We start from the raw sequence: 16,193 nt of genomic DNA, 5'->3' as shown, positions 1-16,193 counted from the left end.
TTATAAGTTGTTTCCTGTGAAAATCTCACCGTTTTTTTAATTAATTTTCTTTCTTCTGTGGAAGCTCTGTCTCTTGTTTCCCTTGAATCTGCTGAAAGACCAAACTATTTTCTGTATGTACATGACAATGAAACCATTGGGTTGGAGCAGTGGCAGGCAAGTGCCTCCTTTCAGAGACGAGCCACCTTCTTCCACCACCGGGGTCTCTGGAGTCCAGGGCTCAGTGCCTTTGAGCTGCACAGTAAAAAGGGCTTTTTCATCATTCTCACATCATCCATTGTTAAAGTGGAAAAGTATGATGGCTCAGAAGAATTCAAACATTTCAGTAGCTTTAGTATTGAAGGTAAATTTTACATAATCCCCAGGGATAAACATTCTTTTTCTGCTTGCCTTCAGAGCACTTTCTTCCTTTTTAATTTCTCTCTGTCTTCCATTCCATCTCAAAATGCTATTATTTTCTAACTTTTGCAGATAGGATGGTCACTTTATCTTTGAACTATGTTTTAATTGGCTTACCTTTTCAAAATGAAGATGGCATGTCACAAAACAATGTATGTTAATATCTCATTAGTAATCATTAGTAATATATAAATAACTATTATTTTAAATTAATTGGGTAATTGTATTGTATCTGCAACCAACAGTATCTTTGCTATATTTAACTGGTCTTTTAGGTTTTGAAAGAGAGTATATTGTAAAAATGAATAGTTGTTTTTATTGTCAAAGCTGGAAGTGTCTTTTAGCTTGAAAAAATTTAAAATACTTGAAACTGAACAAAATCTCACCTACTGGGAAGTTCTAAAATGTTTGTTTGGTTTTCATTTTTCATATATCTGAAAATCCCAAAGTATATTATAGAAAAGGCTGTAAATTTACTGTTTATTGGCTATTGAATCAATAAAAAACCCCTTTCTCTCCTTCTCAGAACTCAGTGCTTCTGTGCCTTACAGAAGGATGTGTGAATGGCGATATGAATCTTGTGCTAATCCTTGTTTTAAGACATGTAGTGATCCTGAAGGAATAGCATGTAAATTTCTTCCTCTGTAAGTAAAATTCATCTCATATTGCTAGTGTATTGTTTTTTGTAATAAGCATACCATATGCTTTCTGAAAATTACTGCTGCTGCACTATCCATTTACTTCTACTATCCAGATTTTAATATCATTCTTATGAGAAAATCTCAGTAGTCATATGAAAACATTTGTGCCAAGACTCTCATTTCCCACAGTCTGTATTCCCATTTACATGTGCTGTCCAACACAAGAATAAGAGGGATTGTATTTAGTCCAGAGATTTAGCTTCTGGTAGTGCTTAAGTAGAAAGCTCTTAAATTAAATGGTTATTTTCTTCTATGGATTTATAGTTGCAACCTAAACCAGCACACCATGATGCTAAAACAACATCTTTCTGGTGTTTATATGACAGAGATCAAAAGTTGTAGGAATAGTAAGGGAGGAATACGCCCTCTCCTGTAAGAAAACGTAACTTTATACTGGGAGATACTCACTGGTGTGAAGGGAGGGCTTTCAGAGGGCTGATGTTAGCATGGGGTTTAGTAAACAGATTTCCTGTCTCCATGGTTCTCCCCATGCCTCTATGAAACCACAGTAACCTAAAAGGAAAAATGCCTAAAAGCTCAAGGCACAATGTGGTGGAAAAGAAAGGATATTTTAGATTTCAGACTCCCTAGGCATATGTAATTTATCATTAGTAATACTACTAATATGGCTAATTTTCCCTGTTGGTGTTCTTAGTTTTTTCCTTTATGGGAACACTGGTTGTTAATGTAATGATTTTCTTATTGAACTGTTCCCCCAGAATGAAAAAGACATGGAAATATAGTGATTTGTCTGCATTCTCCTATGTTGAAAGGACACAATGAAAAGGCTTTATGAATTCAATCTAAATATTTTAATATGTCAAATGAACATATATAGATAAAACAAAAGACAAGTTCATTTTGTGAACATTTTGTGAAAAACCTTTCTGCTTAGGGATCTAAACTTCCACCTGGTTATGGAAGCAGAATGGTCCAAAGCTAACGTGTTCATCAGCCTATACAAATAATTATTAACACTTTAGAAACAGAATTTTGCTCCTCAGTAACTTTTTGACCTCGTAATGCCTCAAAATATTATGCTCATAATTCCACTGAAAAGTTCTCAGGACTGTGATTAGACATTCTATTGGCTTTTTTAGCCAAAGTAAAACAATTTAAACTTAACTTCTACTGTGGCTCTAGAATTGACTATGAAATATTTTAAAGGGTTGAAGGATGCATGCCATACTGTCCCAAAAACATGATCCTTGATGAGGTCACACTTAGATGTGTTTATCCAGAAGACTGTAAGTATACTTTATTATGTTGATCTACTCTTATAAATTACTCCAGAGATCCCAGGAAAGGATGAATTGAATATAATTTTTTTAAAATTAAGTGCTTTGTCAGAACATCTTTCTATTGAAGATTGTCTCTCTGGGACATAGACTCCATTCCCATTCATCCAAAATACAGCTTCTGCATTCAAAAGAGTTATATTTTAAATTGAATTCTCTATTTCTCTAATGGTGGGTTATATATAACCTTTTGTGATTATGTTGTACTCGGAGCAACTATGGCTATATAATACTTGTGTATTACACATCTGTAAGAGAGAAATCCCAAATGAAAGAAATACAGCTGTGGCAAAAAGTTCAGTCTTTTCAGAGGATGACACACCACTAACAAATGCAGCTCATCTCTTTCATAATTTCTGGTGTGTGTAAAGTTGCCACATTATTTGCTTATTTTGTGGGATAAAGTATTATTTTAACATTAAAATTTAATTTTAGTACTGTATCTTATTTTATTTTACAAATTTTGATTTAAATACATTTTGCTTGATATAAGATAGTACAAAGTCATATCATATACTATCTTTTAAGGAGGTAATGTACTTATTTAAAATATTTTACTATTTTGGATTTACTGACTTTTTTATGGAATTGCCTTGTTGCTTCAAAACTGTCCTGCAAAATAAAGGTTTTCACCAATAATAAAGAATTAATTAGTTCGTTAGCAGAGAAAATTATAAAATATTTGGAGTCAGCTGAATTCCTCAAAGTCATCAGCCAGACTGGAACTATTGGCAAGATGTGATTTGCTAATATTTAAATAGTATTTTAGTAGAGATAGATTTGCTATTTTTCTTTACTAATAATCCATAAAAGATAGTAAAACACACATTTTTCCTTTCAGGCATACCTGTGACACCTACAGAATCAGAAATTGGACTGAAACCTTCAATGTTAATCTCTCACATGGGTCCTACCACAGAGAGATTTCCTCAGACACCTTCTGTATTTGTTACTTCGGGAAATAAATCAACTCTCATCAGCGTGACAGACAAAATAACCATGAGCGCAAATACAGCTTCAAGGGGAATGAATGTGTCGGCACAGTCCATTACAGACTTTTATTCATTGGAAGCATCTAATGCAGCCACCTATTCAACATTTTCATTACCAAGTACAGTGGAGCCTTCTGATGTACTTCACAGCACAGCCAGCCCTACTGTCCTTTCCAAACCCATCCCTTCAGCAGATTTTCCAATTCTTCTTCAAGCCTCAGCAGTCACATCACATACTGCCCGCTCTAACACATCTATAACTTTACCCATTCCAATAACAACTCCTACAACTCTGCTCAGTGCAAGTCCTGTTCCAACACATTCTGCATTATTAACACCTGCTTCCCTAGTGGTAGTTCCATTTTCACTTGAAACATCAAGCACTCAGCTAGGAGCAGTTCGACCTTCCTCAGCACTAACAGCCTTAGCTTCCAAGATACCTCTTGTCACTTCTGAGCTGCCTGCAGGGATTGGGAAGAGTAGGAGTCCTTCAGTAAGTCATTCTAAGGGAGCAGAAATACTCCCTGAAGTGTCTTTGTCTGCCCTGTGGGCTGACAAAGAAACTTTCACAAGACCTGTGTTTCTTCTAGGTCCACAATTGACACGCAGAACTTCTGTATCTACTTTGCCTGTTAGAACTAGGTCTGGCGTTAGTCAAACTGCAGTTTACCCAACACTCATTTCTGCACTGACTTCAACTGCTCCTCAAATGCCTAAGGTGACTAGATTTTCTAGCTCTGGGACAAGTGTTCCTCAATTAATCCCAGTTTCATATTTCAGAACAGCAAAACCCTTGTCTAAAACTTCTCTGATATCATTAAATGATAGTTCTTCAGCCAGTTTTTCTCCAAAGCCATTTTCATCTTCTGTGCGAACTTCAAGGACTTTTCCCGAGCAGACATCTCCATTAAAAAAGGGCAGTATTTCTGCTGCTTTGCCAATAATGACAGTATCTTCACCTCAAGTTTTTTCTCAAATCCCTAAAAACACTTCTTCAAGTCCTTCTGCAACATGCACAGTATCTACACCAGCATGTTCTCTGTTCACCACCCTGAAGTCCAAAGCTATGGCAGATGTCACGGTTGCCCCTCAAAGTCTTTATACAGTGCATTCTGGTGCTCCCACTCCTCTAGGCAATTCAACAGTCTTTGATAGGTCTGTAGTAAGTAAAGCCTCAACAGAAAATAAGCATATAATGCACACTGATTTCTTTTCATTGTCATCCATTTCAAAAAAGCCAATGAAATCCATTATGTCTACACACTTCCTTCTCAGAACATTGGTATTACCTTTAGATGCTACATCAATAACCTCTTCAGAACTTACAGAGTACCCAAAAAGTTCAGATACAGAATTGAAAACTGACTCTGTGGCTCAAAGTTCAGGTACTTTCATTTCTAAAGATCCTTCTTTTACAAGGTCATTATCTTTATTTACAACCTTGTTATCCACATCAGTACCATCTTATGTGACATCTCAGGCTACAAGTCCTTCATTGATTCCCACAGTCAGTAGCACATCATCACTGACACAAAATATAAGTCTTACCCAAGCATCAGTTTCATCTCTGGATACACAAGAAACTTCAAAAATTCCAATTATAGACATTGCAACTTCTGTGGATTTCTCTAAATTCACCTTAAAAATAAGTCTCTCTACCAGCTTTCCAGCACCACTAAAAACATCCATTGTAATGCCCTCTTTACTAATGCCTACCACCTCTGAAATCACTTTAGAAAGCCAGCCCTCTATGCCTTCACCTCCTCCTAAGACCACTCATATCTCTAATGTTTCTCTAGGAAAACAGAGTTCTTCGGTAAGTTCTTCAGAAGAAGATGGAACAGTATCAGCCATACCAGCTGGAATCATCACTCAATCCACTACACCAATGGTCACGAACACAACAGTGAATGCTACATCCTCAAAAGCACCTTATCTTTTTGCAAAAATGCTACCTAGTTCTTCTGCCAGTTTATTAGTTACTTCAGGCACTACCCTAGCCTCTAGGATTACTGCAAAAACCACTGATTCTTTTGTTGTCAATCTGGATTTTTATATGGCTTCAGTTCCTACTATCATAGAAACACACAAATCTGTATTTACAAGTGCAGTAACTCAAGCTTCACAGAGCACAAGAGAAACTCCAAAGACAGATATAATGAAAACAACTGGTACTACAAGTCCACTGTCACAGATGAAGAGTACCTCATACATAGCATCAGAAGTTAAATACACAACTTCATTTGAAAAAACTGTGGATATTTCAGAAGATGGTCAGACTTCACATGAGCAAAAAAATGCTACAGAGACAGCCACAACTGACAAATCTTCCTCACCTTATTTGCCAGTAACTGCAGTTCAGAGTCTGCTTTTTTCAAGAAATACAACCTCAGTCAAAAATATCTCTCTATCTGGAGTCCTGGATGTAATGACATCAGATAGGTCCGAAATCCCAACACAGAAACCCATTACACCTTATTTTAGTGTAACAGAGGCCGCAGAGCTGCAAACCAGAGCTGTAATAGATTTATCTCATTCTAGTGGTGGAATGGCTCTGCCTTCCTCTTCAGAAACAACAGCTGTAGCTGACAAGGCTTACTTTGGGACAATGATGCATACACTGATATCTACATCTTCTGAGTGTGTGGTATGACCAGTCTTACTTTCCTCTGTATGTTAAAATATATATTACTTTTCAGTCCATTCTGTTATTCTATATATATATAATTCCAGAGATCTAATATTGTTAATATTTTCAATTTCATTTACTTGTTTTAAAATTCTCAGTTACTCTTAGAGGATAGTTTTGTTGCTGCTCTTACACTGCCCCGATATATTCTGCAACTTAGACTTATTGCTCTAAAAAAAACTGGCTTTAAAGCTATGTGAGTTTTCTAGATAGCTAAATATATTTCTGAGGCTCAGAAAAAGCCATAATCCTTGGAATTTTGATGTTTCTGCATAATCTTATCCCGGGTTTCCTTTTTCCATTTGCTTCTTTGTCATAGGGTTTAAAATTATGGGAATGCATGATTTTGTGTTTCTTAAAATGCTTCAGATTAGAATTGATTCTAACATGTTCCCCCAATGCATAATGCTTCACATAGAGTGCTCCACCAAAGCTGGATGGAACAGGAAGGGTATGGGTGAATGGACATGCACCATTGTCACTGGTTACAGCCACACACATGCAAGTCATTCCAAAATAACTGATGAGGGACAAGCAGATGCACTGATTCAGAGCTGGGGGATGGACAAGTAATTACTTCACAGGGCCAATGAAGTTAAAGTTGACTCTGGTTGTTTTTTCCTTATACGGCAGCCAAGATACCTCGAACCCGTTGACAAATGTAGCCAGTATGTATGTGTTAATATGGGTTGGATATTATACAATCTTTCAAGGAACTGCCCTAAGGATGTGCAGAAGCCAGATTGTGGTTTTAGAGGAATGCCTGTTCAAGTTAACACTGATAGCTGTTGTCCAGAATGGGAATGTCCCTGTAAGTCACTCTTCTATTTTTAAATAAAATCTGGAGTCTTGATCTGTAAATGTCAACTAATAAATTAAACGGTTATTACAATGGGAATTGTAATAATGGTTAATGGTTAAATACTGCAATGAAATTAAAAGAGCTAGTCTTCAGCAAAGCTGAATGAAATATACTGAACATTTTGGTACCTTTGAATTGACATCCTGGAGTATCAAAAATATTTTTTTTTAAATGAAAACATTGAAATAACATCTGCAGCCTGAACACCAATATTTTTCAGCTGAGACTTTTCAGAATTTTTATCAGTAGTAATGTTAAAATTTCAACATTTTATGAAGAAAAAGAAATTAAATACTAGCTTTTCTGAAAAACAGAATCCTCATATTTCATTTAGCTCTAATTGCAGTTTTTATGCATGCTTAGAAACTACAGAAACTGGCAGATAAGCCTGCCAGGGTAAAAAAAAGGCTAAAGAGAAGCCATATTTAAAACCTTGCAGTGTCAATGAAACCAGTATTGCACTTTTCATTTTTTTCAAGATAAGACAGATAAGTCCCTTGTCAGTATCTTAAAAAAAAAATAATAAAAAAAAAATATATATATATATTTATGCATATATTTTATTTCACATTGTGCAGATTCACTACTTTGCATGTAAAATATTGACTTAAGTAAAATTTTTCACCAGTTTAAACATTGTCCCCTACCCTGGGCACACAGAAGCAGTTTAAGGTATTTCCACTGAGTAACCAACCTAAGCACTTTGGCATATGGCTCAATATGTTGTCTGCAGAACAAGATCATCTATCTGTCTATCTATCTATCTATCTATCTATCTATCTATCTATCTATCTATCTATCTATCTATCTACAGAAGCAAATAATACTAGAACTGGAAGTTTTTATAAATGCCCTGTATTCAGTTTTGTGGTAACCTCATTAAATGACAGTTCTTTTTTAGGTCAGTGTTCTGTACTGTCTGAACTGAGTGTTATTACGTTTGATGGAAATAACATAGCCCTCTGTAATATGGCTTCCTATGTTCTAGTCAAGTTACCAGGAGAAATTATTGTTGCTCATATTGAAAAATGTCCTGCTAATCAGGTAAGGTTCTTCCATTTATGCAATAATTATAATTGTTCCTTGAATTCTTTTGTTATAGGTGTGAAATTATGCAAAAATATGTCAACTAAAACTTATATATAAAAGCCACACTCAATGAAATATGCCAAGTTATTTAATATTCAAGAAGCATGTTTAATAGTACTGTCTAGATGAAACAATTTTATCTTGAGCGAAATAGTAATTGTATTATAAAGAAATTCAAATGTAGGTTCCTTTTAAATTATCAGAGGTGATATAACTTCTCAATATGCACGTCTCCTTTCAGGCTCTCCACACAGAAATATTCCTGTAACTTTGAATTTATACTTTATAATATAGTCAAAATAGTAAAATATTTTTAATAGTCACAAAATATATTTTGTAGTTATTTTAGGAGAATATTGATGACTTTGTGATGAGTTGTTCTTTGTAGTTGTCTAACTCTCTGTATTGTCCACAGAGAGGACCCAACCACTTTATTTTTAGATTGCCAGTTTAGGTCAGGTCAGTCTTATTCTTAGAGTCTGTACATTTATTTCCTTTGCATTGGCCATAGTCCTACTTTATGCAGGTCTTGGGCAACTGGATTGAGTCCATCTTCAGTTTGTGGATAATCCAGTCAGCGATGAGGGGCTTCAACAGGCTTCTTTCCTTCCCATCTCTTATTTACTCTCACAGGGAAACTGTACACTTGAACTTCAAGACTGCTAAAGGCAATAGTCTTGCATTGTTTTAGATGCTTTCTGTTAAATTGCTTTCTTGTTTCCTGGTTGCAGTCTAGGGGTGGAATACAGCACACAAGCGCAGATGAGCTTTAGGAATCTGTAGTTTTAATTCTTTAAGAAATATAGTTCATAAGGACCTTTCAGCATATGCATTAAATTAGCTGGAAAGTGTGTATTTTTATTATTTATAAGGAAAATATTAAATTACTTTAATTATTTAGCTGATTGTAGAAGAACATTAAAGACAAAGAAAATAGTAACTTATTTTTGCTAAGTAAAAATGCTGCTGATTAGTATTGCACTTCTAATTTTTTTTAATGTTTTCCAGAGTGCAAATTCAATAAGAAAACTAGTAAGTACTTGCTTATTTTGCTGGTTTTAAAATGCATTAGTATTAAAATAAATTATTTAATTAATATAAAATATTCCAATAGCGCTGGCACGGAATTAGAAAAATAATAGTAACTAAATATTCTTGTCATTTTTCTTTCAAGGTGCCACCTGCAAACACTTCAGGGCTCTGTTTTAAGAAATTAAATGTCACAACACACACTTGTCAAATACTTATCAATCGTTTAGCAAGAAAAGTAAGTATGTATCAACAGTATGTGTAGTCTTAAAAAATAACTGGAGAACTATTTTGTTGTATAATGTGATAAATCAGATTTCAAATAAAACACTACAGGATTAGGATTATTTTTGCAGATCTGGTTCCCAATAATTCATGGTATGCTGGAGGCAAAACAAGCAATTTACATTTCTGGTACTATGCTTCAGTTAAATGTACTTTTTCCAAAATGGCACTTAGAAGTTTTGAGATTTTAATGAAGCTGCAAAAGCAGTTATGCCCAAGACTAAACTTCCAGAACACTAGATGTGATAAATAAACTACTTTCCTTTCTAGTCAGTGACAAGTCAGAACAGACGTCTTTGAATAATTGGAATGAGGTTTTGTTTCATCATACAATATGTGATAAATAAGATTTATTCTTTCCCTAATTAGAAAATATTTTTTTCTTCATACCTACCTCATTTGCATTTGGAAGTGGCATGGGTGGGAAGCTCTCTAATTTAAGCACTGTGACTTTTATATGTGGCAGAGGCTGGGAAAAAAAGTCTTTTGTTATAAAATAGGACTACATATAAAATACATCACTGCAATCTGGCTTTACCTGTAAAATGTGTTTGGTTTATTTTAGGTAGTTGTGGATTCTGTAATCCAGCCATTACCATTTTCAAAAGAAGGACTGAGTATTCAGGATACTGGTGCAATGTATGTTGTTAATACCCCAGCTGGTATTAGCATCAAGTGGGCTCATGTCACAGGCATCATAGATATACAGTACGGATTGCACTCTAACACAACGAGGGAGACAGAAGGACTTTGTGGTGAGGCTATGGCGGCAAGTTTGTTCTTATTCAATAACTTCCCAAATGAAATTTGCAACTGCCTTTTGTGTCTGTGACCAGCTGTCCATGTAGCTCTGGCTGTGGCCCTCGTTAGCTCTGTGAGGGCCTGTGAAATACTAATAATTAATTAATAAATTAATAATTCCATTTGAAAGCACGGTGTGCTAATAAAGTACTTTGCAGGACAAGCAGTGATCATCACACTGTATCTAAATAACTTTTAAAAAAATTTACTTTTTTTTATTTACTTATTTCTGCCTGTTTTAAAAGTTTTGCTGAAGCCAAGTAAAGAAAAAGAAAATTTTTAATGAAGGAGCGGCTGCTAAAGAAGTTCAGGTAGTAATAGTATATTTCAGTGATTACAGAGAAAAGAATAACTGTCTGATGTTAGCAGGGGCAGCTTATTGCTATGAAAATACTGACTAAAGCTGTGTCTTGGGAAGGGTCCAAGTCTTGTGAGGACAGTGAATTAAGAATCTGAATTTAGATCTCTTGAGTCTGGGTCTAGGGTCCAAAACTGTGCTGAGGTGTCTCAGTCTAGAATTACAGTGACAGTAAATGTAGATTTCATTTTCAAGCTTCCCTTAAGCTTTTTTATAACTTTACTAGTATGAATAATATGGAAAGTGTAAGCAGGTGATTTAAAATAACCTGTTTTAGTTCAATTTTATTATAAATGTTCATTTTCTGGTGGTTTGTAATTTTACATAATCTACTTCATATTAAAAAAGAAAATTAACTTCTTATAATCTTTTAAACTTCTTTTAGTTTTAAAAGCAAACAGGGCAATTCAAATATGCTTTAAGTATAAATTTAAACAAATCAAGTTTTTAAAATCAATTGTTGTCTTCTGCTTGAGCAAAAGGAAAGTTCTCCTAAATCTAGTGAGAGAAAGTGAAGGCTGGCCCTGCATCTTTTCCCAGTATCATGCCATCTCCTCTATGCGTGCTGAATGCGTGGGACAAGACAAGGTCAAATGTAGGAAGAATTATAGAATAGTTCCTCTTTGTGTCATGAGAAGATGAAAAGAGGAAGACTCTGCAGACAAATCCAAACTTAGCTTAAAATGTTGCACCACCTGATATTTTGCAGTAAAGTCTGAAGTTTTCTTTCCTGCTTCTTTCCTGTTCTCTGCTGTTTGTTCCTGTCTGGGATTCTGCAATCCTCTTCCTCTCATACTACAGAAAGTTGTGGCACTATTTGGTAAATTTGCTTAATTTTTAAAGCTGTATTGATTCTTCAGCTCTGTAGTATGGCCTTACAAATTCTAGTGGCAGCAGCTTGTGATCTGCAGCAAGAGGCAGAAGAGTTAAGAATACTGGGAAGTGGTGCTGTGAAATGTTTTGTGTTTAAATGCCATCTTCAGTATTCCTCTATGCTGTCTGAAGGAATAATAGCCTGCCACACTAAGCTAGTCCAGTTCTAACAAAGGACCCTGGAGAACATCAGACTGCAGGGCTGAAAACACGAGGACAAGGGTTTAGAGTGTGCTTAACAGTGCAGAACTTTGCCTTATCTGTTCCTGAGATGTAAAGCTAGAATGAAGGTTAAAGTTTTGGCTTTACTCACTTGTTATGTGCTTAAAGAGATCATGTATTTTCATTGATTAATTGATAGAAAAATGAATTCAGGTAGACAATGAATGCTAAGGGTCTGGGAAGGTTGTTTTTTAGAGTGGTTTTGTATTAATAATTTGAGTAAGAACAATATTTTATCTAGATAAAGCAATTTGTTCATCAAAAGATTCTTTTCATAACTTCTGGCACTTAGAATGTTCAATTAAGCCTCAACACAGTGTGAAATCATCAGTGATGAGCAATTAATTTCAAAACCATCTACTGTTACTGCCAAGGAGCTGACTGCCATTCAGTAGAATGAGATCAGAATCTAGTGCCATGTCAGTGAATTTGGTATTGCCCAACAGCACATTTTGGTAGCATTTTTTCTCAAAAGTTAATTGTTGTGAAAGGTACAATGAGTTGTATTGTATGATGTACTTGTTTTACTGAGCTGTTGAGCTGAGAACTAAAATCACCCAGTGGAAATACAGCTGCTTTGGTTTATAAACTCAGGTGACTTAAGTTTCACAGGTCAGCCTGGTGCAGTGTTGATCATAACTTATCAAGTGTGCTTTTCTTTCCCAAATGAAGGTATATGGCATGTTTGTCTGTGCTTTGAATATGATGATCTGTCTCCAGGGGTGTGTAATGGAGATCCTAGTGATGACCTGAAAATGCAAAACATGACCATAATTACAAATATGGAGGAAATTGAAATGTTCATTAAGAGCTGGGAAATTGAGAAATCACTTGATGTAACAACCAGGAGGCCAGTAAGAAACTGTACTGAAGATAACTGCACATACTGTATGGAGCTATTAAACAGAAGCGTTTTCATCCCTTGTCACAAGAAAGTGAGTATGAGGATCAGAAAAATTGCAGGACCAAATCAAATAATAGTTGTATAATTAAAAAAAGAGTGACTGATACATGCACATTTTTCGTGTTTTGCTTATTTTTATGATGCATGCACCTGTAGAGGTTGGTAGACCTCTATAGGTCACTAGAAGTGGGCAGTGCAGCACAGCTGCTTTCCAGAACAGAAAATGAGGAAGCCCCAAATCTCTGAGGTCTAACTGACTTTCTCGACTTAATTAAAAAGAAAAATGATTAATTGCTCAAGTGGCCCTTTCTTTCTGACAGATAGAGGTGTTCAGATTCCCGATTCACTTCTTCTTGTTCTACCTTTTCACCCTTTGTTTTTATTTTGTACACTTCAATTTTCATCACAGATGGATGTTTTTAAAAGTATTGCATGCAGTTGAGTCCCTCCTTTCAAATTCCTAAGACTTCTCCTCATTTTCTGAGGTAGAATAAAAATGCAGGGAGTTCTTCCAAAAGGAAGAAACTAAAGTAGTTTCTTTATATACAAAAATTAATAGATATTTGCCACAGAAACTTAGTGTGAGGGAGCAGTGGTAAGCAGTTTGGAATCACGAAGATAGAGCAGCACCAGGGAGTAGTAGGATGCTTTGCATAATTGTTTTGACATTCCTTATTTTAGAATAGTTTAAGGAAATCTGAAGAGTCATAATACCTACTGCATATATGTTCCCAGGAGAGCTCTGACAGTGCATTTTTTCCTGGTTTATAGCAAAACCTCATCAAGACTTTCAAGTGGTTGCTTCATCCATTATGACATTTGGTTTTTTTCATATACATGATGGTGGCAGAGCCAGAGTGCGTGGAGTGTATTGTGCACTTGCTGGCATGAAGAAGCTGGTCAAGGATAATTAACAGTCATCAGTGCCATGAACTTTTTGGCAGAAGTGAGAGACTGCCTGAAGATTTGCTGAACCACAGGAAGAACTCAGCTGCAGCAGAGCAGTGAAGAAGCAGAATGAAATAGAATCTTGTTACAAATTTATGTAAACAAACCCAACAGAAATAAGATAGGTTGCATCACCTGCATTTAGGCTCAGTAAAACAGGCTATCAGGTCCTACAGACACAGAAACAGAGCAATAAATAATTCATTCACAGCAGGATTGTATAGAAGATGTAGCAGCAATGTTTAGCTGAGATTGTTCACTTTTAGTTGACAGTGCTATACTGAAAAGTTCTTTAAAGTATGTGACAATCGCATTAGGACTTCATTCTCTGTCAACTGATCAGCATAAAAAAATTCTGGCAGTTTAAATTTTGCAGAATGACTGTTCTGATGAAAAGAATATTTTAAAACTTAGATACTGCTAGTGATTTTTTCCCATTGTGACTGTATTATTTCTCCTAATTACTGATTTATTTTAGTTAGAGGAAGTCCTTATTAATTCCCACTTTCAATATGTTCCTAGGTGTCACCAGAGGAATTTTGTGAGAAGATGTGGATCAACAGTACTAATTTTTGGAATTATGAGTGTGATGCACTTTCTGCATATGTGGCTTTATGCAACAAGCACAATATCTGCATTAGATGGAGGACACCTGATTACTGTTGTAAGCAGATAGCCATATTCTGTACCCTTATGTAGCTTCAGTGATGAGATTTTTTAGTGATTGTTTAGTGATAAGTTTAAAATATATTTCTTCCTATTCTTGCAAGTAACATCTCATTTTATGTCAGCATTGGTAAGTCAGGGTACAAATTCTTAGATGAGAATACATCATTTAGGCATGAATGGATTTTAATCTCCATTGAATTAGCTGCTTATCTAAAGTACTATTAAAGATATAAATGTTGCTTTCTGTGCTCACTTGTTATTTAACCAATTTACTACCTATTTAACCAATAAAATGCTGAAAGAATACAGAAGCACTCAATGTCCTTTTTTATTCCTTGCAGCATTGAGCTGTCCTGAGGGCAAGGAATACCAGCCTTGTGTGCAGCCCTGTGAAGCCAAGACATGCTTGAATAAATGGTTCTATGAAGATTCTCCCTGTTCCCATTTAAGGGAAGACTGTGTGTGCAAAAACGGCACCATTCTGCACAGAACAGACTCTGACCTCTGTATACCAGAAGAAAAATGTAGTAAGTACAGCAGGACAGAGTAGTTTTGCAGTATGATAATAATTGTTATATTAACAATTCATGGTAAGAGATAAGCTTAAGTTCTGTGTCAGTCCTCAGTAAATGTGAATCTGGTAAAGGTCCCTTCAACAGAGCCCACCTTTTTCTCAATGTACAGCAGTTTGTGCTTTCAGTTAACTTGGCTTTAAGAACCAGTGCTGATGTACCTCTGTTGGGGGAAAAGTGATGGTCATTCTTCTACAGCTCCCAGACTTTCCTCCCTTGAGAACTTTGCAAGGAATAACATGGGCAGGTTCTGTCCCTAGCCCCCACATATTTTCACCCATTTGTTCCTTTGGGGCTTTTAAGGTCATCATCCTTTCTTGGATTCTTTTATCATAATGTTCTTCAGCCATATTATTTTATGCAATAATTCTATGCAAGTCATAGTTGCTTGCAGGAAATGTGAGCTGTCTGCTCATTAAAGAGTTTTAATGTTTTGGTTTTTTTTCTTCCAGCATGTACAGATAATAAAGGACAACCCCGCTCTGCTGGGGAGGTCTGGAATGGGTCCGTGAGAGGGTGCTGCATGTACAGCTGTTTAGAAAATGGAAGCATTATTGCTGTAGAACCTGAATGCAGTGAGGATCCAGCACCAGTCTGTGAAAGAGAAGGGGAAGTTCTACTCCATGTCATGGAAGAGAGAGCTTGCTGTCCCAAAAAAGTTTGTGGTACGTACCTCATTTGTTTTTTGTAAAAGAATTATAAAATAAGTGCTTCACATTCACAGGCAGCTGACAAACTTTAGATTCAAGGTAACATTTTTTAGAATTAATTTTCAAGTACTTGTGGCTAGTTGGGCCAGCAATTGAGACTTCTATTCTTTGTAAGAATAAATAAAATTATTCACTGAAATAATTTTTTTTTTACAAGTCCATCAGTTAAACAAAACTTCAGTTAGAAATTATTTTTTAAGCTCTTGCATGGAATTTAATAATAAATTAATATGTATTCAGTGACAGAAGTACCTTGTTATTTGGGGACATCATCAGAGATTGCTTGCTTGTCTTTCTTGCCTTGGTGTGATGAGCAGTATCCTCTGATCTACTGCTGTTTCCCAGAAGCTGTTTTCTGGGAGCTGATCACTGAATACTAATATTCGGCCTAGTCATGGTTGTTAAGAAAAAGAACAAGTTATTGCTCCTAAAACATTAAGCAAAATATACTAATTTCTTCGTAATGTCTTTAAGGAAAATGAGAACATACAGTCCAGCTGATATAAGCTTTTGCTTATTAGATGCCTGTAAGCAATGCTGTATTGTCAATTTGCTCAAGGAGTATCAGTGGGACATTATAGCTGGCTTCATGCATAGGGAGCAGAGCAAGTAAATACTAGTTTTAAGAGGGATATAACTGATTGCTTGGGTTGAGCTTGAAGGTCTACATGGTGGTGTGGAGTGAACTTCAAGCTGACTTGGGCTGCTCTTGTTTTGTGCATCTCTGTATTATACTATATAAATACTATATATAATATAAACAGCCTGAACTATAGGACTTGTATCTGTTTA

At 35.7% G+C, this 16,193-nt stretch overlaps 1 protein-coding gene across 8 annotated transcripts in view; it reads left to right on the top strand.

The window, feature by feature from the left end:
• OTOGL (otogelin like) overlaps nucleotides 1-16,193 on the top strand; it is a 90,786-nt gene that overhangs the window by 59,820 nt on the left and 14,773 nt on the right. For 3 of the 8 annotated variants that reach the window (XM_086884203.1, XM_086884205.1, XM_086884202.1), the window contains exons 33-45: nucleotides 65-343; nucleotides 926-1,043; nucleotides 2,268-2,347; nucleotides 3,240-6,037; nucleotides 6,713-6,890; nucleotides 7,843-7,985; nucleotides 9,039-9,062; nucleotides 9,205-9,297; nucleotides 9,910-10,099; nucleotides 12,319-12,533; nucleotides 13,973-14,114; nucleotides 14,461-14,646; nucleotides 15,144-15,356. In XM_086884203.1, the coding sequence (XP_086740329.1) occupies nucleotides 65-343; nucleotides 926-1,043; nucleotides 2,268-2,347; nucleotides 3,240-6,037; nucleotides 6,713-6,890; nucleotides 7,843-7,985; nucleotides 9,039-9,062; nucleotides 9,205-9,297; nucleotides 9,910-10,099; nucleotides 12,319-12,533; nucleotides 13,973-14,114; nucleotides 14,461-14,646; nucleotides 15,144-15,356 (4,659 nt within the window). The remainder of the gene's footprint in view (nucleotides 1-64; nucleotides 344-925; nucleotides 1,044-2,267; nucleotides 2,348-3,239; nucleotides 6,038-6,712; nucleotides 6,891-7,842; nucleotides 7,986-9,038; nucleotides 9,063-9,204; nucleotides 9,298-9,909; nucleotides 10,100-12,318; nucleotides 12,534-13,972; nucleotides 14,115-14,460; nucleotides 14,647-15,143; nucleotides 15,357-16,193) is intronic. The other 5 variants (XM_086884210.1, XM_086884209.1, XM_086884208.1 and 2 more) reach the window with 3 other exon arrangements.

The sequence above is a fragment of the Cyanistes caeruleus genome, chromosome 4 (genome assembly GCF_971803275.1).
Source record: "Cyanistes caeruleus chromosome 4, bCyaCae1.hap1.1, whole genome shotgun sequence".
Classification (NCBI taxonomy): domain Eukaryota; kingdom Metazoa; phylum Chordata; class Aves; order Passeriformes; family Paridae; genus Cyanistes; species Cyanistes caeruleus.
The sequence above is the reverse complement of the archived record's forward strand: the minus strand, read 5'-3'. Positions and strand labels throughout refer to the sequence as shown.